Source organism: Saccopteryx leptura, chromosome 6 (genome assembly GCF_036850995.1).
Source record: "Saccopteryx leptura isolate mSacLep1 chromosome 6, mSacLep1_pri_phased_curated, whole genome shotgun sequence".
Taxonomy (NCBI): domain Eukaryota; kingdom Metazoa; phylum Chordata; class Mammalia; order Chiroptera; family Emballonuridae; genus Saccopteryx; species Saccopteryx leptura.
Window position 1 is genome coordinate 161,218,116 of NC_089508.1, and position 23,573 is coordinate 161,241,688.

The following is a 23,573-nucleotide window of genomic DNA, read 5'->3' on the forward strand; positions in this document are numbered from 1 at the left end:
TACTGATTAAAAAAACCAAGGGACTGCTTTCAGCCAAGAAGTTTTCAAAGGAAAATAGTAATTGACATTATAGACTGCTACAGAGATGACCATAATTCCAAAATACTCTTGAAAATCTTCAGGGACAGTAGGAACATAACACCAATGTGCACTTACTTATTTGTATCCCCTTTGTCTACTCTTTCAAGAAGTTTGGAAGGGAAGGGAAATATAGGATGGCATGTGGGAGGAGATGAACAAGTTATTGGTAGACTAGGGGTCTGTGGACAGGTAATTGAGAACATCTGTAGGCTAAGAGGAAGAAGCCTAAAGAGAGGAAAGAGCGTGAGGAGTACTGATGGTGAAGGGAAAAACAGGAAGATGTGCAGAGGCTGAAGGTCACAATAAGGACAAAAACCATGGTTAGCAGGAGAAATGAAAATGTGAAGAGATAGTGGAGATGGTCAGAAAACATGAGATGTTGGAAAAAATGGGAAGTGAATGACAGAAGTAAAGGTAAAGGCCAATGCTGAGACTGTTGACTCCAGGAAACTCACAAAAGCCACCAGGAAAGACAGAGAGCAGATGTAGATGAGCACTGAAATTCACTGAATATGGCAAGAAAGAAATCTGGACTGGAGGCCAATAGATGAAGATGGGACACTGGCCAAATGGTTAAAAAATGAATTGGTAAAGCTTCTGTGGGAAGAGGAAACTAGAAGCCAACAAAGCCTGGGGTGAGAGGGCACAGAATCAAGAGTAGGGGAGACATTCATTTTATTAAGGAATTTATGTAACCCCAAATCTAAGGAGTTTCCAAAAAAGATGTCAAAAAGAGAGAGGGTAGAATAAAATCCCATTCCAGGGATCCGTCATAACAGAACATAACCGTATTATGACTGATACCACATGTTTATTACATGTCCTTTTATACCTGGCACAGGTTCATGACACCCTACTAACTGTAGAGAGTTCAAACAAAAGTGCCGTATACAATGAGTATGTACAAGCCCATGTAATTGCACAACAATTCATACATATGCAGATTAGAATGACAGTTATTAAAGATGGATATAGGATACCAAAAGTGACTGAGGCAAAGTCATGATAACAGCAAAAGCCAGTGCCCCCTATGGTCAGCACAACAATTTCTTGATAATTTAACTCCTGATAGTTAAAAGGTAAAGGTTACAGATTCAAAAATAAGAAGAAAACAAAGAGAGGCAGCCAGTTTGCTATGAAGTAAAAGAAAAACCAGATTACAGAAGGCTGCATGGCCTCTGAAATTCACAAGGCCTTCCTGAAACTTTCTTTACACAGAAACACAAATGACCTGTCTGGGATTTCACAGACTCCGAGTAAGTCAGACTGCAGACAGACACTCTCAGGTGCCATCATGAAATGAAATCCGGTCACAGAAAGGCCACTGAAAATAACTGACTTGAAGAAGAAAGGAGATTTTTTTTAAAAAAGGAAAAGAGACCATAAAAAGATAAAGCTGCCGCCTGACCAGGCAGTGGCGCAGTGGATAGAGTGCCGGACTGGGATGTGGAGGACCCAGGTTCGAGACCCCAAGGTTGCCAGCTTGAGCGCAGGCTCATCTGGTTTGAGAAAAAAGCTCACCAGCTTGGAACCAAGGTCGCTGGCTCAAGCAAGGGGTTACTGGGTCTGCTGAAGGCCTGCAGTCAAGGCACATATGAGAAAGCAATCAATGAACAACTAAGGTGTCGCAACAGCAATGAAAAACTGATGATTGATGCTTTTCATCTCTCTCCGTTCCTGTCTGTCTGTCCCTATCTATTCCTTTCTCTGACTATCTCTGTGTCCCTGTAAAAAAAAAAAAAAAAAAGAAAAAGATAAAGCTGCCAAAAGCTTCGGACTCCTATCTCCATATATCTTCCTTTTTTTTTTTTTTTTTTTTTTTTTCCATTTTTCTGAAGCTGGAAACAGGGAGAGACAGTCAGACAGACTCCCGCATGCGCCCGACCGGGATCCACCCGGCACGTCCACCATGGGGCGGAGCTCTGCCCACCAGGGGGCGATGCTCTGCCCATCCTGGGCGTCGCCATATTGCGACCAGAGCCACTCTAGCGCCTGGGGCAGAGGCCGAGGAGCCATCCCCAGCGCCCGGGCCATCTTTGCTCCAATGGAGCCTCGGCTGCGGGAGGGGAAGAGAGAGACAGAGAGGAAAGCGCGGCGGAGGGGTGGAGAAGCAAATGGGCGCTTCTCCTGTGTGCCCTGGCCGGGAATCGAACCCGGGTCCTCCGCACGCTAGGCCGACGCTCTACCGCTGAGCCAACCGGCCAGGGCTCCATATATCTTCTTATGCAAGAGCTTGACCTGGCTTATACATGGGCAACCAATAGAAGAATAATATTTAAATAAGGAAAAAACTATTTCAATAGCCATTAACATTCAGTAGTCACATCAATTACATTTATGTTAACTCTTACTTCTTGATCTTGGAATAATCACTTCATATTTAACAGCCAGGAAGTGATCTCTTCATCCATAGAAATGTGTGTAGAGGCCTTATTAAGCAATTAAGACAGGTAGGCAAATAAAGCAGCAAGATTAGCACCAAAACATATGCTATGTGGTAGAATACAAGCACTTAACAGAACAGAAAATGAGGAAGGCGTGTACTGTAAAAACAAAAAAAATAATGACTGTCTCATAGTGAAAACTCACAGTAAAAATGTCACATGATGAGCATGGTGATGTCATATATCCCTTTATTAGTTACAGAAAATAACCATTTTCACAGGACTTACTGTATATTGTTACTTCAGATTCACTTAATCTTGTGAAATGCAGAGAATACCTATTATTGTTCCTAGTTAATAAATGAAAAAGGTGAAGCTTAGAAAGGTGATATCACTTGCCAATATGCAAAAAGCCAGGAAATGGTAGAGACTGAACTTGAACTAGATTTTCTGACTTAGGTACAGTGATGTGTCTAGTCCTCCCAAATGCTCAAACATCTGAACTGACAGAGCAATATTATTGCCCATGAGCAGAAAACTAGAAGGAATGATGTCTAAATAACACCCCAAACCCTGGGAATCCATGATTTCAATGTCCTCACTATCCCTTGAATACTCTCTTGACAAAGAAGCAAGCTCATCCAATCACTGTGCGCGTGTATGTGTGTGTGCGTGCGCACGCGCACGCATGCACACCTGTATACTGGGGTCAGGGAAGGAGCTGCAGAACCAATACTTAAGACATCAAGAGGAAATAATGAATATCGGACTAGAGCACTGAAACCTGCCTCTCTGCACAGAAATATTCTTACCTTGCATCAAGTTCCTCTTTGCATAAAACATTGACATTTCATGATGTTCAAAAGCCTGCTGCTGGCTTCCAAAAGCTCTGGCACCATCTCTAATACTGTCACTGTAATGGCCCTCCAGTAAACCATTAAAAGCCTAGCTAGAACATTTTGAATACAGCAGTATGCTTGTCACCAAAACAATAAACTGCAATATTTTATATTTATCTCTATTTAAATTTTAATGATACTGCATAAATATTAACATGGTCTTAACCTAATACAATCACAGAAATATCTTAATAATACCACATATTGGCACAACCCCAGGTGGGTTAGAGTCTACTAGGCAGACTCAATGCATATTTCTCAAGTCATTTAGTCCCCTTTAACTAAGAAGAGACATCAAGATGCTATGCAGTTTCCCCCCAAAATATTGTTTTCAGAAGCAATGGCAAGGAAACAAGAAGGACCATTTATTCATGAAAGTGGAAAGAAAACACAGGATTATGGAAAAGATTTCCAAAAGGGTCTGGGAGAGAGGTTAATAATGTTTGATTTAGTTCTTCTATGGCTTGAGAAACAAAAAGCAGGCCTCAATAAGTTCTCAAACCCCTAAAACCTTATGAGAATAAGACCTGAAACTTCTTCAGGGCTGAAATCACAGTTACCACTGACAAACTCAGATTCCCCACCTTTCCAGCGGATGCACAAGCACCCTGGGAGGGAGACCAACTGGCCCTGGTAGGTGAGACCAAGGGAAACAGAGTGCCTCAGAGGCCACAGCCTTGATTGTCAACAACACAACCACAGGACAACCAGGGCCTCAAGATAAGGCAGGTTACTGAAAAGGGAAGCAAAGGCCTACAGTGCTCTCAAGCCTCAGGTCATGGAACAATTCGTCTGGTCTTCCCTGCTTTGTCCCTTAATTTACTAAGAAAGCTTTTCAGAATGAGAGTACATCAGACTGAAATTTTAATTAAATAAAGATATGCATGGATGAAAAGCAAAGGAATTTTTTTTGAGAGAGAGAGAAAGGAAAAGAGGTTGACCTGGAACGCTGAAGTTGCCCATTCGAAACCCTGAGCTTGCCTGGTCAAACAACGTATGAGAAGCAACTACCATGAGTTGATACTTTCAGCTCCACCTCCCTCCCCTTTCTCTCTCTCTCTCTCTCTCTCTCCTAAAATAAATTTTTTAAAAAATCTTAATATGAGAAGCAACTACAATGTGTCCATAAAGTCATGGTGCACTTTTGACCAGTCACAGGAAAGCAAGAAAAGACGATAGAAATGTGAAATCTGCACCAAATAAAAGGAAAACCCTCCAAGTTTCTGTAGGATGATGTAGCAGCATGTGCACATGCGCAGATAATGACGTAACACCGTGTATACAACGGAGCAGCCCACGGCCATGCCAGTCGAGATGTGGACGGTACAGAGAAAAGTTCAGTGTGTTCTATGGCTCGCTAAATTCGAATCCGTGACCAAAGTGCAACGTGAATATTGGCGCGTTTATAATGAAGCGCCACCACATAGGAATAACATTACTCGGTGGGATAAGCAGTTGAAGGAAACTGGCAGTTCGGTGGAGAAACCCCATTCTGGTAGGCCATCAGTCAGTGACGAGTCTGTAGAGGCTATACTGGGATAGCTACCTAAGGAGCCCTAAAAAATCTGTGCATGAGCCCACATTGAACTGCACTGAATAGGTATGAAACTGGGAGAGTTTTCCTTTTATTTGGTGCAGATTTCACATTTCTATCGTCTTTTGTTGCTTTCCTGTGACTGGTCAAAAGTGCACCATGACTTTACAGACACACTATACTACAACAAGAACTATCAACTCACAGTTGTGTCATTTTAGTTGTTCATTGAACACTTCTCATATGTGCACTGACCAGGGGGCTCCAGCAGAGCAAGTGACCCCTTGCACAAGCCAGCAACCTTGGGCTCAAGCCAGGGACCTTGGGATAATGTTGATGATCCGATGCTCAAGCAGGCAACCTTGGGGTTTCAAACCTTGTGCCACCACCGGTCAGGCCAAAGGCAATCCTTTCAAAACAAAGGCTCCAATGATATAGATGTTCAGAATAGCCTTTCTTCTACAACATCACAATCCCTGAATCCAAGCAAGAAAACCCCTATATTACCTTGTAGCAAGAATTAGAGTATTAACTCCTGTTTTAGGGAAACAAATGGGAGCATATTTTCAAAAATGGAAGGAACTATACTTCCATAGACCAACTTCAGCTTGAAGACATCTTGACTATTTTAGTATAGGTACAATGAAGTAGTACCCACATACCCTGATGTATATACACTCTTTAAAGAGATTAGTCTTCTAGCACAAGCTAACTAACTGAAATTTAAACAACTCCTAATCCAGAGAGTCTAATAACCTGACTTCTTGTTGTTTGGTTCCTGAAAACTAAGGGAAAGATACATTCCCCCAAAAGGCCCTCCTTTGTCAGGTTCATAATTTATTTATCACCACACGTATATAGCTTCATTTCCAAAGGATCAGCTCTTGGGAGTTCATCTTCCTTCCTCTCAGCTATCAATGGTTGATACAACTTTTATTAACTTTGAATAAAATAAGAATGTGGTCTAAAATGTGTTATTAAATGTCCACATAAGACAAGGGGAAACAGAGGGTTCTAAATAGTGAAAATACGGGTGAAAATTCTTGCCTACTTCGGAATAAGATCAGATTCAAATTCTTACTCTAGTTTCATTGAGATTATAGTGAAAAAGGGATAGGAAGGTATATGAGTTCAAGTGTAAGCTTTTTCTGGGCCATTCAATCCAAGAGAAAAGCTAGAATTCACCTGAAGGGACCAAACAACCCTGGCAGAGAAGAAATCCATTCTTGTTGCTCACCTGGAAAAGGCAGCCCCCAGCACAAATGCAGCGTATTCCTTCACCAGGGGCTCTGTGCTATTTAGCCCATTGATCACCACTTGAAGGCCACCAAAGGAAAGCAGGTCCTGTGCATTATCCATCTGCAAAAAAAAAAGGCACTGCTCAGTACAGTACCACCATCAAGGAAAGAAGAGCTCTTCTTGTAGCCTTCCTTTTAATAACTATTGAAAAGCAAAATAAAAAGTCAAGTAAAAAGCAATGATTTGACTTCCCAACTAAGTAGGAAAGGTTTTGTAAAAACAAACTAAATTTTTAAATAATCCTAAATTTATGAATTTCTAATTAAACTACCATGATTTATAAGTACCTATGTAGGAACTGGTGGAAATGGCACTCATCTATTGCTTACGCTAAACATGTCCCAGAAAATTCTAAAACTATAATGAGTCACAAAGCTTACTCCTAATGTACAAGCTGTTAACACAAAGATATGACATCATCAACACTACTAAATGGCACCATGCTTCCTCTTGAGGTCTAGCAGGGGCAGTGGAAGCAGCAGACAGGGGGAAAAAAAAGTGACTTTTACAAAGATAATTCAGGGTGTTATAAATGCTGACATTTCTATAAGCACTTCGGCCTTCTTAAGATGTTTTCTCATTTGTTGTTTCACTGGAGCGGAGGAAGAAAGGAGTCATTCTGGCCAGGATAATAAAAGGAATCCCATTGCAGGGGATAGGGGACCTGGAAGAGTGATAGGAAAGAAGTAACAAACCCTTCTCTTCCCTCTTCCTCACCTCATCCAGTCCAAGGTTGACTGAATGTGAGGGCATTCATGACAAAATCTGCACAAAAGTCTATCCAAGGCTTTAGTCTAGACTTATATTACTGGCTAGTAGCTATTATTGGACAGTGGAGGACATTTCCATCATCACAAAGTTCTACTGGACAGCACCTCTTTCATGGTTTTGCTTCTCACAAATACTGTTTAATAATTCAGATATGGCTATGAGGAATCTTTGGGCAGATTCAGTTTGGGTTCTTAAAGATCATGGCTCTCAAAACCTCCAATCAATGAGTCTAAAATAGGAGCAAACTGGTGAAGTTTCTGGCAAGAAAAGTGCTGTCTTCCTCAAAGGCAAGAAAAGACCTATCTCCCTCAAAGCTAGCACTACATCACCCCAACTCCTCACTGCACTGGGACTCGAGGCCAAGCTGTGTCGTCTTTAATTCCCCTGTGAAATAATAACAACACTGTTGCATGGAAACCTGACATACCAGCCCAAACTAAGGACCTTTGTATTTCTAATCAAAAGGCTATCGACCCAAAACATTTATGACTCTTCTGTGAACAGGGCAATCTACCAGGGGATTGGATACCAGGCTGACCTCAGGCTGAGTTTGGTTATGTCCAAGAAACTGTTTACCCCAGCCAGCTACCTATGAAAGCAAAATAGGATTATTCTGCCAGGTGACCACCCAGCTTGCAGGAAAATAGAAATTTGTTGGGGCCCTGCTACCCTCCGGTGTACTCACTCCCCTCTAGGTATGATAAGCTTTCTAGTTATTTTGGCCTTTTATGCTGCAACTAAAGGAAGAGCTTATAGAAACCTGGTAACTAAAGATCTATCAAAGTATGTTAAAATAAAATAAAGTAAAATAAAATAAAAGCTGTCAACATCAGAGCAGGACTGACTTAGCCAATAACCCCTAGGTTCCTTAGTCCTTTAAATATCTATAATGGAAAAGCCATTGGAATTTTTGTTTTTTACCCTGGAGAGAAAGACTGAAGAGAAAAAAGAACCCAGGTCCATCTTTTTCTCTAAGAAGATCACAGACCTGCTATTTGAGGCCTGAGAAAGAGTTATGAACACAGAAAGAAGATGAAGTGGCCATCCCATAATTCCTGCAGACACAGTACACACTTATCCTCTCTTACCACAAAGGCTGGCAAATCCTAAAGAAAGAATGTCTTTCAGCCTAGTTTAAGGGGAACAGGATGCTGTCATGTGTGGGAGGATGATGAAGATCTATGCCTTGGTGAGGATCTCAAAAAGCCTTTGATTATGATTACACAGCTTTCCAAGTCCAGTATCACCCCTAGCGTGGATTACTGCAAGAGCCTCCTATCCGGTTTCCCTGCTTCTACGCATGCCCCCCCCCCCCACCTCCGGTCTAATTTTCAACACAACAGCCAGAGGGATCCTTTCTAAATAAGTCACATCATGTTATTCTGCTCAACATCCTCTAATAATGTTCAATTTCATTCTTTTCCATGATCTACAAGGAGCTTCAGGAGCTTCCTCCCATCATCTCTTGGAGTTTTACCTACTTCTCTCCCTCTTCTCTCAGCTTCAGCCACACTGACTTCTTTATAGTTTCTCAAACACATTAGACATACTCTCACCTTAGGGCTAAGGGCACTTGCTGTTTCTCCTGCCTGAGAGGCTCCTTGCCTTCCCTGCTCTTTTTATTTTTCCATAGTATTTATCACCTTCAAACATTTTTAAATTTTTTCCTTTTAGTTTTTATTTATTCCATTTTTAGAAGGGGAGGGGAGGGGAGGGGGGGAGGGGGAGGAGGGGGGAGGGGGAGGAGGGGGGAGGGGGAGGAGGGGGAGGAGGGGGGAGGGGGAGGAGGGGGGAGGGGGAGGAGAGGGAGAAAGAGAGAGAGAGAGAGAAGGGGGAAGGAGCAGGAAGCATCAACTCCCATATGTGCCTTGACCAGGCAAGCCTGAGGGTTTCAAACAGTGACCTCAGTCTTCCAGGTCAATGCTTTATCCACTGCGCCACCACTGGTCAGACCAAATATATTATTTATAATGTACTTAGTAGTTATGTTTATTGTCTATCTGCCTCTGCTTGAAGATGAGCTCCAATTTTGTTCACAGATATATCCAAAGTGCCTGGAACAGTGCCTGAACTTAACAGGCATCCAATAAATTAATTTACTGAATAAATAAATGGCTTCTCTTGGCTCCTTTTCCTTAAGATTCACTTATTCCCTTTCAAGCTTCAGTCAAACAGTACCAGTATCCTGTGAGACGCAGAGTGGCCAAAATATTAAGAGCACAGAGTTTGGGGTCAGACAGGCTTTGATATAAATCCCAGCCACACCACTCACAAACTGGGTGACCTTGGGCAATCACAAATGTAATCTTCAGTTATAAAATGGGATTAACAGCAGTGCAGTGTCTACTCACAGGCAGCTGCGGAAACCAATAAATTAATGTGTACAGGCTGACCAGGTGGTGGCCCAGTGGATAGAGTGTCGACTGGGATGCTGAGGGCCTAGGATTGAAACTCCGAGGTTGCCAGCTTGAGCGCGGGCTCATCCGGCTTGAGTGCACTCACCAACTTGAGTGTGGGATTGACGGCTTGAGCATGGGACCCCATGGTTGCTGGCTTGAAGCCCAAGGTCGCTAGCTTGAGCAAGGGAGTCACTTGCTCTGCTGGTGCCCCACCATCCCATCAAGGCACATATGAGAAAGCAATCAATGAACAACTAAGGTGCTGCAATAAAGAATATATGCTTCGCATCTCTCCCCTTCCAGCCTGTCTGTCCCTGTCTATCCGTCACTCTCCCTCTCTCTCTTCTCTCAAAAAAAAAAAACTTAATGTGTATAAAGCACTTAAATATGACCCTATTATAGGATATTACTGAGTAAGTATTAAGTATTATAATTATGGCACAAATCTAATTGATCATTTCCCTGCTTCAAACTCTTCAATGGTTCTTAGGATCAAGAATAAAATCATAAAAAGCATGGTGTTCCCAACTCCACCTCTCTGACTCCCTAACCTTTCCACTTTATCTCTGCTACCACATCCCCTGGTCACTATGCTCTAGTCACTCTAGTCTTTTCTAGGTCCTCAATCTCACCAAGCTCTTCTCTGACTCAGAATCTTTGCACACGCTGTTTCCTCTGCCTGGTCTACTCTAATCCAAGGGCTGGCAAACTTTTTCTAAAGAGTCTGATAATTTTTGGCTTTGTGAGCCATATGGTTTCTGTCACAGCTACTCAACTCTGTAACTGTAGCTTGAAAACAGCCAAAAACAATAAAACAATACATAAACAAATAGGTGTAGCTGTGGCCCAACAAAACTTTATTTATGAAAACCAGCTGTGGGCTAGATTTGGCCCTACTGGCCATCATTTGCATTCCCCTGCTCTAATCTCCCCTCTTCGCTTAGCCAACTTTTATTCATCTTTTAATGCTCAAACTAAATGTCATGTACTCAGGGAAATCCTCCCCAATGTCCCTGAGTAGGATAAGTTCCGCTGTTGTATATACTCCTTCATTATCCTCTGGAGTCCTGAATACAATCTTAAATTATCCTATTATTAAATTGCTAATTTGACACCTGACCAGTGGTGGTGCAGTGGATCCAGTGTCGACCTGGGACCCTGAGGTACCAGGTTTGAAATCCCGAGGCCTCCAGCTGAGCAGGGGCTCATCCGACTTGAGCGCAGGCTCACCAGCTTGAGATCAGGCGTGACAGCTTCAGTGTGGGATAATCTACATGATCCCATGGTTGCTGGCTTAAGCCCAAAGGTTGCTGGCTTAAAGGCTAAGGTCACTGGCTTGAGCAAGGAGTCACTGGTTCAGCTGGAGCCCCCCAATCAAGGCAGATATGAGAAGCAATCAATGAACAACTAAAGTGCCACAACTATGAGTTGATGCTTCTCCTCTTTCTCTCTTCCTGTCTCTCGCTCACTTAAAAATAAAAGTTAATTTGAGCATTAAATAGGGACATCTATTTTTTTATGTTTATTTTATCGATTTTAGAGAAAGAGAAAGGGAGAAAGAGAGACAGGAACATCAATCTGTTCCTGTATGTGCCCTGACCAGGGATTGAACCGGCAGCCTATGATGCTCTAACCACTTGAGCTATCCGGCCAGGGCAGGACCTCTACTGTATCCTCAGTGTTGAAAAATAAAGAAGGCAATATTCCAAATGAAAAAGTAGTTGGCTCTGGTCTCTAAGAATGCACCTTACTACAGTAGATATTGGCCTAGATAAAAAATATTAGACATGCAGGGAGAGCAGTAAATATGCTGATATGTATTCCAAGAGCTTAGGGCAGCGGGTTTCATTTTGAAGCTGTCAGTTAAAAAAATCAGACTTATAGTCTGAAATACCATACCTGATGGACATAATATTCAAGATCAAAGAGTGCAGCAATCTTCTCTTCCAGGCTGGAGCTGGAACTATTGAACTTGTTGATCAGCCGTACCATGATCTGCATGTCAGTCTCAATGACAACATTCAGCTCCTCAAATTCCTTCTTCAGCTTCTCAATGGGGCGGAAGAGCCTTTTAACCTCAGCCTGCCTTGCCTATGGAGCAAAGAGATTATTAAATACATCAATTGGAGACATCTTTCCAAGATTCTCATGGTCTACCATGGATGCCTAGCCTCAAAAAACTACTTCTCAAGGATTCAAAAATTTTGGTCATGTGTACTCTCAGATATCCTGATACCTTCTAACATGCCCTCAGAGTCTACCCTTATAGCACTCTGCCCGAAAAATACACTCAAAGTTTTCCAAGGCTCTCTTATCCCAGTCTGACTTCCCATGTACAGGAAGACCACTAATCACACACATGGAAAGGCTGAGGTCCAGGATGGAATAAGTCACACCTTGGTTCTCTATATTCTGCAATTATTAGAATATCTTGGCTTTGCCTTGTCCAATCCAGCAACATTTTACGGAAACCCAGATGTAGAAAACTGGCGTAAAGAGATATCAGAGTGGGAGCAATTTGCTGATGAAAACTTAATCACTGTCATTACTGTCAATCTAACTACAGGTGTACGATTTATTCAACTGTTTAAAGTGGCTAAATTACTCTATGTACTATACTCACATCTCAAACAATTTTGTCTCAATCCTTCCCCACCCCGCACTCACATAAATTAAAGATTTAAAAAATGAAGTCATGTTGGAGGTGAATAAAAGATTTTAATTAGATATTTTATACTTGTGACACTCCTTGTTTTCTTCCCAATTTTAGAGGATAGCGCTTATAAAGAATCTGAAATGTCACAGTGGTTTGTGTCTCTATCTTTCAAGAAAAACTAAAAGGCACACATGTTTATAAAAAGCAGGATGATGAGCAGCTGTCAGTTCCAAATTGTTCATCTACTATCTTTGGGTTTTCTCTCCAGTTATAAGCACTCCACAGATACCCAACCAAAGAAATGAATCAGCCTCTCTTTTAAAACAACCAAGTTCCTAGCAGAGCAATTGCATCTCTAGGATGCTATATCCTGGCTTACCACAGTGCAATGCTCTCCCTACACACTGCTAGAGGACTCTGGCCAGGTGAAGAGCTGTGGGATGACAGGCAACTGAGCAGGATAAGAAACTAGTCACCTTTGCCTCACAAAAATGACGTATAACTGGCCCTCAGGAAGGCTTTTTTTTTTTTTTTTTTAAGAAAAAGAAAACTGTTTATTTTGCAGTAATTATGAACTCACAGAAAGTTACAAAAAAATAGTACAGAGAGTACCATGTATCCTTCATTCAGCTTCCCCCAATGGTAGCATCTTACATTACAACAGCACAATATTGAAACCAAGAAAATGACATAGGTACAATACCTTTACAACTAAACTACAAGACTTACTCAGGTTTCACCAGCTTTTACATATATACATTTACATGCAAGTGTTTCATTCTAAACAATTTTATCCAATATATAGATTCATGTAACCACCAGAACAGTGAAGTTACAGAACTGTCCCATCACCACCAAACAGTTCCATTGTGCTCCTTCATCGGTGCACCTCTTGCTCCCACCCACTCCCTCCTGTCCCTGTGCCCCGGCAACCACTAATTTCTTCTCTATCTCTGTAATTCTAGCATTTGGAGAATGTTATATGGATGGAATCACATAGTCTGTAACTTTTTGAGATTGATGCTTTTTTAGTAAACATAATGCATTTGAGATCTATCCAAGTTACTGCATATATCAATGGTTCATTTCTTTTTAATGCTGAGTAATACTCCATTGTATAGATGTACAGTTCACTTAACCATTCACCTGCTGAAGAACATTTGAATTGTTTCAGGATTTTGGCTATTAAGAACAAAACTACATGAACATTTGCATAAAGACTTTTTGTTTGTTTGTTTTTGTATTTTTCGGAAGTGAGAGGCAGGGAGGCAGAGAAGACAGACTCCCGCATGCATCCAACCAGGATCCATCCGGCATGCTCACTAGGGGGCGATGCTCTGCCCCATCTGGCGCTTTGCTCCATTGCAACCAGAACCAGTCTAGAACCTGAGGCAGAGGCCATGGAGCCATCCTCAGCACCTAGGCCAACTTTGCTCCAATGAAGTCTTGGCTGCAGGAGAGAAAGAGAGAGAGAGAGAGCAAGGAAAGGGGGAAGGATGGAGAAGCAGATGGGGGCTTCTCCTGTGTGCCCTGGCTGGGAATAGAACCTGGGACTTTTACACACCAGGCTAACCCTTTACCACTGAGCAAACCGGCCAGGTTGTATAAAGATTATTTTATAAATTTAGGTTCTAATTTTTCCGGGGTAAATGCCCAAAAGTGCAATTGCTGGGTTGTATGATAAATTTATGTTTTGTTTTATAAGAAACTGCTAAACTGTTTTCCAGAGTGCTGTTCTATTTTATAGTTCCACCAACAATGTATGAAAGGCCCAGTTTCTCCACATTCTCACTATTATTTAATATTATCACCATTTTTATTTTGGGTAGTCTAATAGATATATAGTGATATTTCACTGTGAATTTAATTTGCATTTGTCTAATAGCTACTAACATTAAATATCTTTTCATGTGCTTATTTGTTACCCACATATCCTTTCTGGTGAAATGTCTGTTTGTGTCCTTTGCTCATTTTCCAAATAGGTTGTTGGCTTTTACTGCTGAGTTTTGAGAATTCTTTATATATTCTAGATATAAGCCTTTTATCAGATAGACAATCCTTGCTTTACAAAAATCTGATATACACCAATGTCAAATAACACAGTTTAAGTAACACCAGTCTCCAAACATGACACAAATTTCAGTTGTCAAAGTACATTAACTATAATTGCATAAAATACCAACTTTGCTGCTAACTCTTCAAACCACAAATAAGTTCATAGATGCCCATGATGATCAGTGGATGATCACGTCACTTCTTTCAAAGTCTGTCGGTGACCGAGCACTGTGCATCCATTATTCAGTTCATACACAGATGTCAAGTGTGTAGTTGTATGGCGTCCTCATCCCCAAATGATAAACCCACATAAAACTGAGTAAAAATGGCTAATCAAAAGAGAGAACTGGGCCCTGGCCGGTTGGCTCAGCGGTGGAGCATCGGCCTGGCGTGCAGGAGTCCCGGGTTCGATTCCCGGCCAGGGCACACAGGAGAAGTGCCCATCTGCTTCTCCACCCCCCCCTCCTTCCTCTCTGTCTCTCTCTTCCCCTCCCGCAGCCGAGGCTCCATTGGAGCAAAGATGGCCCGGGCGCTGGGGATGGCTCTGTGGCCTCTGCCTCAGGCACTGGAATGGCTCTGGATGCAACGGAGCGACGCCCCAGAGGGGCGGAACATCACCCCCTAGTGGGCATGCCGGTAGATCCCGGTCGGGCGCATGCGGGAGTCTGTCTGATTGCCTCCCGGTTTCCAGCTTTGGAGAAATGAAAAAAAAAAAGAGAGAGAAAGAACTGGCCAACAAAGATGAAAATGTAGCAAAGAAACAAAACTGGTAACTCTGGTAATGGAATTCATATTGAATGTATATAGAGTTATGTTACATTATCATTATTTCTGCAACAACTATCAAACACAATTTTTAAAACTCAAGAGATCAGTCATTTCATTGTTCCTTCTTTGTTCCTAATGCTCTAAGTTTCCTTCTGTTATTATTTTTTTTCTACTTGGAGAATATTCTTTAGTCCAGGGGTCCCCAAACTACGGCCTGCGAGCCACATGCAGCCTCCTGAAGCCATTTATCCAGCCCCCGCCGCACTTCCGGAAGGAGCACCTCTTTCATTGGAGGTCAGTGAGAGGAGCATAGTTCCCATTGAAATACTGGTCAGTTTGTTGATTTAAATTTACTTGTTCTTTATTTTAAATATTGTATTTATTTCCATTTTGTTTTTTTACTTTCAAATAAGATATATGCAGTATGCACAGGGATTTGTTCCTAGTTTTTTTATAGTCTGACCCTCCAATGGTCTGAGGGACAGTGAATTGGCCCCCTGTGTAAAGAGTTTGGGGACCCCTTCTTTAGTCATTTTTTAGTAGGTCTGCTGGTGACAAATTCTTTTAATTTTCTTTTGTGTAAGAATATCCTGATTTAAATTTCACTCCTGAAGGACATTTTCATTGGCTGTAGAATTCTAAGTGGACAGTTTGTTTAGTTTTCTTCAGCATTTGAAAAAATGTTGTTCCATGTACTTCTGGCCCCTGTATTTTCAGGGGAAAAATCTGCTGTCACTCAATCATTGTTCCCTATAGATAATGTGCTGTTTCTGTATAGCTGCTGTTAAGAGCTTTTCTTTCTTTCTTTTTTCAAATGAGAGGAGGGGAGACAGACTCCTGCATGTGCCCCCATTAGGATCCACCCAGAAAGCCCCCTACAAGGCAAAGCTCTTCCCATCTATGGCCAATTGCTCAGCAACCGAGTTATTTTTAGAACCTGAGGCAGAGGCTCCACAAGCCATCCTCAGTGCTTGGGGCCAACTCATTTGAATCAATAGAGCCATGGCTGTGGGAGGAAGAGAGAGAGAGAGAGAGAGAGAGAGAGAGAAGGGGGAGGGGAGGGTTGGAGAAGTAGATGTTCGTTTCTGAGTGCCCTGATCAGGAATAGAACCAGAGACACTCACATGCCAGTGATGCTCTACCACAGAGCCAACCAGCCAAGGCCTCAAGAGTTTTTCTGTCTTTAGTTTTCAGAAGTTTGACTGTTATGTCTCAGAGTATTGAGTTCTTTGCATTTATCCTATTTAGAATTCACTCAGTTTCATGAATTTATGGGTTTATACCTTTCTCCATCTCTGGAAATTTCTCCATCTCTATTCCTTTGATTATTTTTTCAGTCACACATTCTTTCTCCTCTTCTTCTGAAACTTCAGTGACACAAATGTTAGATCTTTTGTTATACAGCCATACCAAGGAGATAGTGCAGGTTTGGTTTCAGATCACAAAACAAAGCAAATATCACAATAAAGTGAGTCACACAAATTTTTTGCTTTCCCAACACGTATAAAAGTTATGTTTACACTATATTGTAACCCATTTTTTCCCATTGATATGAGAGAGAAAGAGGGAGAAGAGGTGAGAGAAGAGGGGGGAGGGAGAGCACAGAGAAAAAGAGGGAGAGAAAACATTAACTTATTGCTCCACCTAGTTGTGCACCCACTGATTGCATCTCAGATGTGCCTGACAAGGGCTCAAACTGGCACCCTTGGTGTTGAGCTAGTGCCGTTGGGATCAAGCTGGCAACTATGGGATCAACTTGGTGAACTTGGTGCTCTGAGACAATGTTCCATTCACTGCACCACAAGCCAGGGCCTACTGTAGTCTATTAAGTGTACAAGAACATTATCTCTAATAAACAATGTACATACCTTAGTAAAAAAAATATTGCTAAAAATGCTAAACATCATCTGAGCCTTCAGCAAGTTGCAATCTTTATACTGGTGGAGAATCTTAGATCAAAGTTTATGAAAATGCAACATCTGCAAAGTGCAATACAGAAAGGTATACCTGTAGTCCTGTAAGTCCCTAAGTCTCTGTTCTTTTTTAAAATCTATTTCTCTCTTATTTAGATTAAGAAATTTTCATCTGTCTTCCAGTTCACTGATGTTTTTTTTCCTCTCATCCCTATTCTGCTATTAAGCCTACCCAGTAATTTAAAAATATTTTGCTGTATTTTTTAGTTCTAATATTCCATTTGGTTCGTTTTTATTTCTTCTATTTCTTTGTGAAGTTGTCATATGTTTCAAGAATGTTCAAAATTCCCTTTTTATGATAGCTGCTTTAAAATCCTTCTTAGATAATTCTAACTTCTGAGTCATCTCACTGTTGGCATGTCAACTGTTCTTCCTAACTTAAATTTTTATTTTCCTGGTTCTTGGTATGATGAGTGATTTTTAAATTGTATCCTGAATGTTCTGGTACTAAAACTGAATTCTATTGAATTCACATTGTTTAGGTTTAATCTGCTGTTTCTGGCCTTCTTGTATAGTAGCTATGATTACAAAAGAATTAAGTTTTCACAGTCTTTAAACTGTTATTTTGGTGTTTCTTTTGTGCGCTGCCCAGAAGCTAATCTAAACATCCGGACAGTATTCCACACTATAGTTCAGTTCTTAAATCTTCTGCTGTGTTAACTCCGGTCAGTTTCTCATGTGAGTCACTAGGAAGTATGGCTAGGACTTCATTTGTAAAATCCATTTCTCTAGCTTCCTTCTCTCTAAAATCCTACCACCACTCACTCTCTAGTTAGGAGGAAAAGAGTATCACCTGCCAACACTGGATACTGGACATTAGGAGTAGAAGTCCTTCCTTAGCCTCTACTGACAGCACCCTGGTGGGGGATTGAAGCATTGCCTCAACGCTGCTGGTCTAGGCATGGAAATTTGGTTTCCTTACTTACTCTCACTGACAATGCCTCAGAGTGGGGAGCAGATTGCTGCCATTGCCTCACTGCCACCAGGTGAAGGGTAAAAGTATAGACCCTCCATTCACACTCTCCCCACACCCCCAGCCACTGGCATCACCTCAGCTAGGAGAAGTGAGAAACCTCCTTGGTGCTGCTAGGTAGGGAACATTCAGGTTCTCTTCTTGGCCTCTGCAGATCACACCCTAACAGATCACGTTACTTCATGTGGAGAGTGAAAAACACTTGGTCTCGCCTGACCGGGCGGTGGAACAGTGGATAGAGCATCAGACTGGGATGTGGAGGACCCAGGTTCGAGACCCGGAGGTCGCCAGCTTTAGCGTGGGCTCATCTGGTTTGAGCAAAGCTCACCAGCTAGGACCCAAGGTCTGCTGTAGCCCCAGGGTCAAGGCACATATGAGAAAGCAATCAACTTTAGTTTAACAACTAAAGTGCCACAATGAAAAACTGATGATTGATGCTTCTCATCTCTCTGCGTTCCTGTCTGTCTGTCCCTATCTATCCCTCTCTCTGACTCTCGCTCTGTCTCTGTAAAAATAAATTAATTAATTAATTAAATAACTTTAAAAAAAACAAAACAAAACACTTGGTCTCTACTGGTAGGACACCAGTGGGGGAAGCAAAGAATAGTCTCCTACCACTGGGAAGAGGCTAGAAATTCCACCTTAACTTTCTGCTCAACTCTCACTGCTACCACCTTGGTGGAGGTAGCACAGTATAGCTTCACACCATCTCACTGCCACCAGGACAGAGGGGAAGTTCAGGTTCTGCTGACACCACTCTGGTGGAGGAATGAGAGTGCAGTCTGTTACCACAAAGTGGGCAGTGGAAATCCAAGTTCCCCATTTAACTGCCACTGGCACTAAGGGTGTAGATGGAAAGATTTCCATGGTCATTTGGTTAAAGTAGGACAGGTATTATCCAAAAGTCTTTTTTTGTACTATTAGGCTGCCCTTTGGCTGCTCTCAAAAGAGCAGGTCTTTTTTAAGGCAGGTTTCTATCTGTTCCTGTTGGCATTTCTAGGATGTGAGCTTCTTCAGTGCCCATTCTAGAATACATAAAAGTCAATAAGAAATCCCAGGGAGGCCCTGGCCGGTTGGCTCAGCGGTAGAGCGTCGGCCTGGCGTGCGGGGGACCCGGGTTTGATTCCCGGCCAGGACATATAGGAGAAGCGCCCATTTGCTTCTCCACACCCCCCCCCCCTCCTTCCTCTCTGTCTCTCTCTTCCCTTTCCGCAGCCGAGGCTCCATTGGAGCAAAGATGGCCCGAGCGCTGGGGATGGCTCCTTGGCCTCTGCCCCAGGCGCTAGAGTGGCTCTGGTCGCGGCAGAGCGACGCCCCCGGAGGGGCAGAGCATCGCCCCCTGGTGGGCAGAGCGTCGCCCCTGGTGGGCGTGCCGGGTGGATCCCGGTCGGGCGCATGCGGGAGTCTGTCTGACTGTCTCTCCCCGTTTCCAGCTTCAGAAAAAAAAAAAAAAAAAAAAAAAAAAAAAAAAATCCCCCCCCAAAAAAAGAAATCCCAGGGAATTCACTGCCATGTCATTCATGAAGGTCTCTAGCCAGTCTGCCTTCTTCTTCCCACCTTTTAGAGCAGGCATCCCCAAACTACGGCCCGCGGGCCGCAATGCGGCCCCCTGAGGCCATTTATCCAGCCCCCACTGCACTTCTGGAAGGGGCACCTCTATCATTGGTGGTCAGTGAGAGGACCACTGTATTTGGCAGCCCTCCAATGGTCTGAGGGACAGTGAACTGGCCCCCTGTGTAAAAAGTTTGGAGACCCCTGTTTTAGAGTCTTCTTATATTTACTTTTAGTCTAGGGGTTTTAGATGTTCTTAGCAGGAAGAATAAAGAGAAATGAATCTACTTCATTTTGTGCAGAATCAAAAGTTTAAAAGGCCCTATTTTAAAATGCAGCAATTTATAGGTACAGGTAAACAACAGCTGACATGATAAAACATAAAGCACCAAGCAATTTGTATGATAATAGAGAGATAAAGGGATCAGTTTCAATAACAACAGCCCAAACATGTTGGGCAAAACAGAGCTTTTCCATGAAGCATGTCACTCTGAGAAGGACTGATTCACTTGAATCTACTAAGGCAGTGGTCCCCAACCTTTTTTGGACCACGGACCGGTTTAATGTCAGAAAATATTTTCATGGACCAACCGTTAGGGTGAGACGAATAAATGTATCACGTGACCGAGACAAGCATCAAGAGTGAGTCTTAGATGGATGTAACAAAGAGAATCTGGTCATAATTTAAAAATAAAACATTGTTCAGACTTAAATATAAATAAAACGGAAATAATGTAAGTTATTTATTCTTTCTCTGCGGACCAGTACTAAATGGCCCACGGACCGGTACCGGTCTGCGGCCCGGGGGTTGGGGACCACTGTACTAAGGTATCAATGAATACAACAGAATTGATATCCTTCCCCCAAAAATATCCCCTCAATATGGCACAGTATCTCACAGTACTAGATAAACTCATTAAGGAAAAAAGAAGAAGGATTCATATAAACAAAATTCAAAATGGAAGGAGAAATTACCACAGACATCACAGATATACAAAGGATCATAGTAGAATACTATGAAAGACTATATGCCACCAAATTCAACAACCTGGGGGAAATGGATAAATTCCTAGAACTATAGAATCTTCCTAGACTGAGTTACGAAAAACTGGAAAACCTAAATAGACCTATAAGCAGGGAAGAAATGGAAACAACTATCAAAAGCCTCCCAAGCCTGACCAGGCAGTGGTGCAGTGGATGGAGCGTCGGACTGGGATGCAGAGGACCCAGGTTCGAGACCCCAAGGTCACCAGCTTGAGTGCAGGCTCATCTGGTTTGAGAAAAAAAGCCCACCAGCTTGAACCCAATGTCGCTGGCTCCAGCAAGGGGTTACTCGGTCTGCTGAAGGCCTGCAGTCAAGGCACATATGAGAAAGCAATTAATGAACAACTAAGGTGTTGCAACGTGCAATGGAAAACTAATGATTGATGCTTCTCATCTCTCTCCGTTCCTGTCTGTCTGTCCCTGTCTATCCCTCTCTCTGACTCACTCCATCTCTGTAAAAAATAATAAATAAATTTTTTTTTAAAAGCCTCCCAAAAAACAAAAGTCCAGGACCAGATGGCTACACTAGTGAACTAGTGAATTCTACCAATCATTCAAAGAAGATTTGGCACCTATCCTTCTCAAAGACTTCCAAAAAATAGAAGAAGCAATACTCCCTAACACATTTTATGAGGCCAACATAACCCTGATACCAAAACCTGGCAAGGACAATACAAAAAAAGAAAGCTACAAACCAATATATCTAATGAATACAGATGCAGAAATCCTAAACAAAATACTAGCAAATAGAATATAACACATTAAAAAAATAATACTTCACAGGCCCTGGCCGGTTGGCTCAGTGGTAGAGCATTGGCCTGGCGTGCGGAAGTCCCGGGTTTGATTCCTGGCCAGGGCACACAGGAGAGGCGCCCATCTGCTTCTCCACCCCTCCCCCTCTCCTTCCTCTCTGTCTCTCTCTTCCCCTCCCGCAGCCAAGGCTCCATTGGAGCAAAAGATGGCCCGGGCGCTGGGGATGGCTCCTTGGCCTCTGCCCCAGGTGCTAGAGTGGCTCTGGTCGCGACAGAGCGACGCCCTGGATGGGCAGAACATCCCCCTATGGTGGGCGTGCCGGGTGGATCCTGGTCGGGCGCATGCGGGAGTCTGTCTGACTGCCTCCCCATTTCCAGCTTCAGAAAAATACAAAAAAAATAATAATAATACATCACGATCAAGTGGGATTCATTCCAGGAGCACAGGGATGGTTCAACATATGGAAGTTGATCAACATAATACACCATATCAACAAAACAAAGAACAAAAATCATATGATCCTATTAATAGATGCAGAAAAGGCATTTGATAAGATACAACATCCCTTTATGTTTAAAATACTCAGTAAAATTGGAATCAAAGGAAAGTGCCTCAACATAATAAAGGCCATATATAACAAATCATCAGTTAATAACATACTAAATGGTTAAAAAATGAAGGCTTTTCCTCTAAAATCAGGAACAAGACAAGGCTGCCCACTCTCTCTAATCTTATTCAACATAGTTCTAAAAGTTTTAGCCAGAGCAATCAGGCAAGAGAAAGAAATAAGAGGCATCCATATTGGGAAAGAAGAAGGTATCACTTTTTGCAGATGACATGATCCTGTATATAGAAAACCCCAAAGACTCCACCAAAATAACTATTAGAAATGATAAACCAATACAGTAGAGTCGCAGGATACAAAATCAATACACAAAAGTGCACCGCTTTCCTATACACCAACAATGAAACTTCGGAAAATAAACTAAAAAAAACAATTCCTTTTACAATTGCAACAAAAGAATAAAATACCTAAAAATAAACAACAAAGGATGTGAAAGACCTATATATACTGAAAACTACAAAACACTATGGAAAGAAATTGAAGAAGATACAATGAAATGGAAAAATATTCCATGTTCACTGTTTGGAAGAATCAACATAGTTAAAATGGCCTTATTGCCCAAAGCAATATACAAATTTAATGCAGTCCCCATAAAAAACCCAATGTAATTTTTTAAACAAACCAAACAAAAAATCACCAGATTTGTATGGAACTATATATACCCGAAAAGCCAAAAAATCCTGAGGAAAAAGAATGAAGCTGGAGATATTACGATACCTGACTTCAAATTATACTAGAGCCACGATAATCAAAACAGCATGGTACTGGGAGAAAAACAGACATACAGACCAATGGAATAGAATCGAGAACCCAGAAATAAAACCACATATATATGGACAAATCATCTTCGACAAAAGAGCCAAAAACAACACAATGGAGAAAAGAAAGCCTCTTCAAAAAATGGTGCTTGGAAAACAGGAAAGCTACATACAAAAGAATGAAACTTGACTACAGTTTGTCCCCCTGCACAAAAATTAATTCAAAATGGATCCAAGAACTAAATATAAGATCTGAAACAATAAATCACATAGAAGAAAACATAGGTACTAAACTCATGGACGTTGGCCATAAAGAACATTTTTTTAATTTGACTCCAAAGGCAAGGGAAGTGAAGGCAAAGATAAATGAATGGGACTGCATCAGACTAAGAAGCTTCTGCACAGCAAAAGAAACTGACAATAAAACAAATATACTCTGTTGGCCTTACCTTCACCAGGTAGGAGATTTGCTTTTTCTCACCTCCTTAGTTAATATACCTGTGGTAGGATGAAATTTTATGCATCATCTTCCTTCACCCATTGCTATTACTACTGCCCTCCTGTTAACACTTTCTCATACCATGTACACACTCCATGTGGGAAGATGTGACTTTGGTGGGATGAGTAAAGACATGGAGAATTGGCCTGCATATTAACACATCCCAATTAGGTCCTCCCCAGTGTCGACCCCCCCAAAAAAAGCTCATTTGTCTCAGAAATACTTAGCTCCAAAGGATATGTGGGACCTAAGTCTTCCTCCACTAAAATACAAGCTGTCAAGAACCTGATGCTCCTCCTCAAAAATACTGCCAAGATTCTGAGGCACGGGCAGACAAGTGGACAAAGCAAAGCAACAGGTAGACAAAGCAGAGGAGGAGAAGAGGGAGGGAGAACTTAGAAAGGTCTCCAAGGCAGCCACGTAAGAAGGATCTCTCAAGGACAAGACTCAACTGGAAATGTAAAAAATGATTATGGCACTCTCTGGCTATTGCATGAGCTCATTAGACCTATCCTGGAGTAAAATTTCTTCTGGTATTGTATAGATCTGTA

General features: G+C 42.0%; 1 protein-coding gene across 4 annotated transcripts in view; it reads right to left on the minus strand.

Moving 5' to 3' along the window:
- The window catches only part of SIL1 (SIL1 nucleotide exchange factor), a 349,165-nt gene that overhangs the window by 76,462 nt on the left and 249,130 nt on the right, over window positions 1-23,573 (minus strand). For all 4 annotated transcript variants that reach the window (XM_066343118.1, XM_066343120.1, XM_066343117.1 and 1 more), the window contains exons 6-7: window positions 11,267-11,458; window positions 6,136-6,257 (exon numbers count right to left, since the gene is read on the minus strand). In XM_066343118.1, the coding sequence (XP_066199215.1) occupies window positions 6,136-6,257; window positions 11,267-11,458 (314 nt within the window). The remainder of the gene's footprint in view (window positions 1-6,135; window positions 6,258-11,266; window positions 11,459-23,573) is intronic.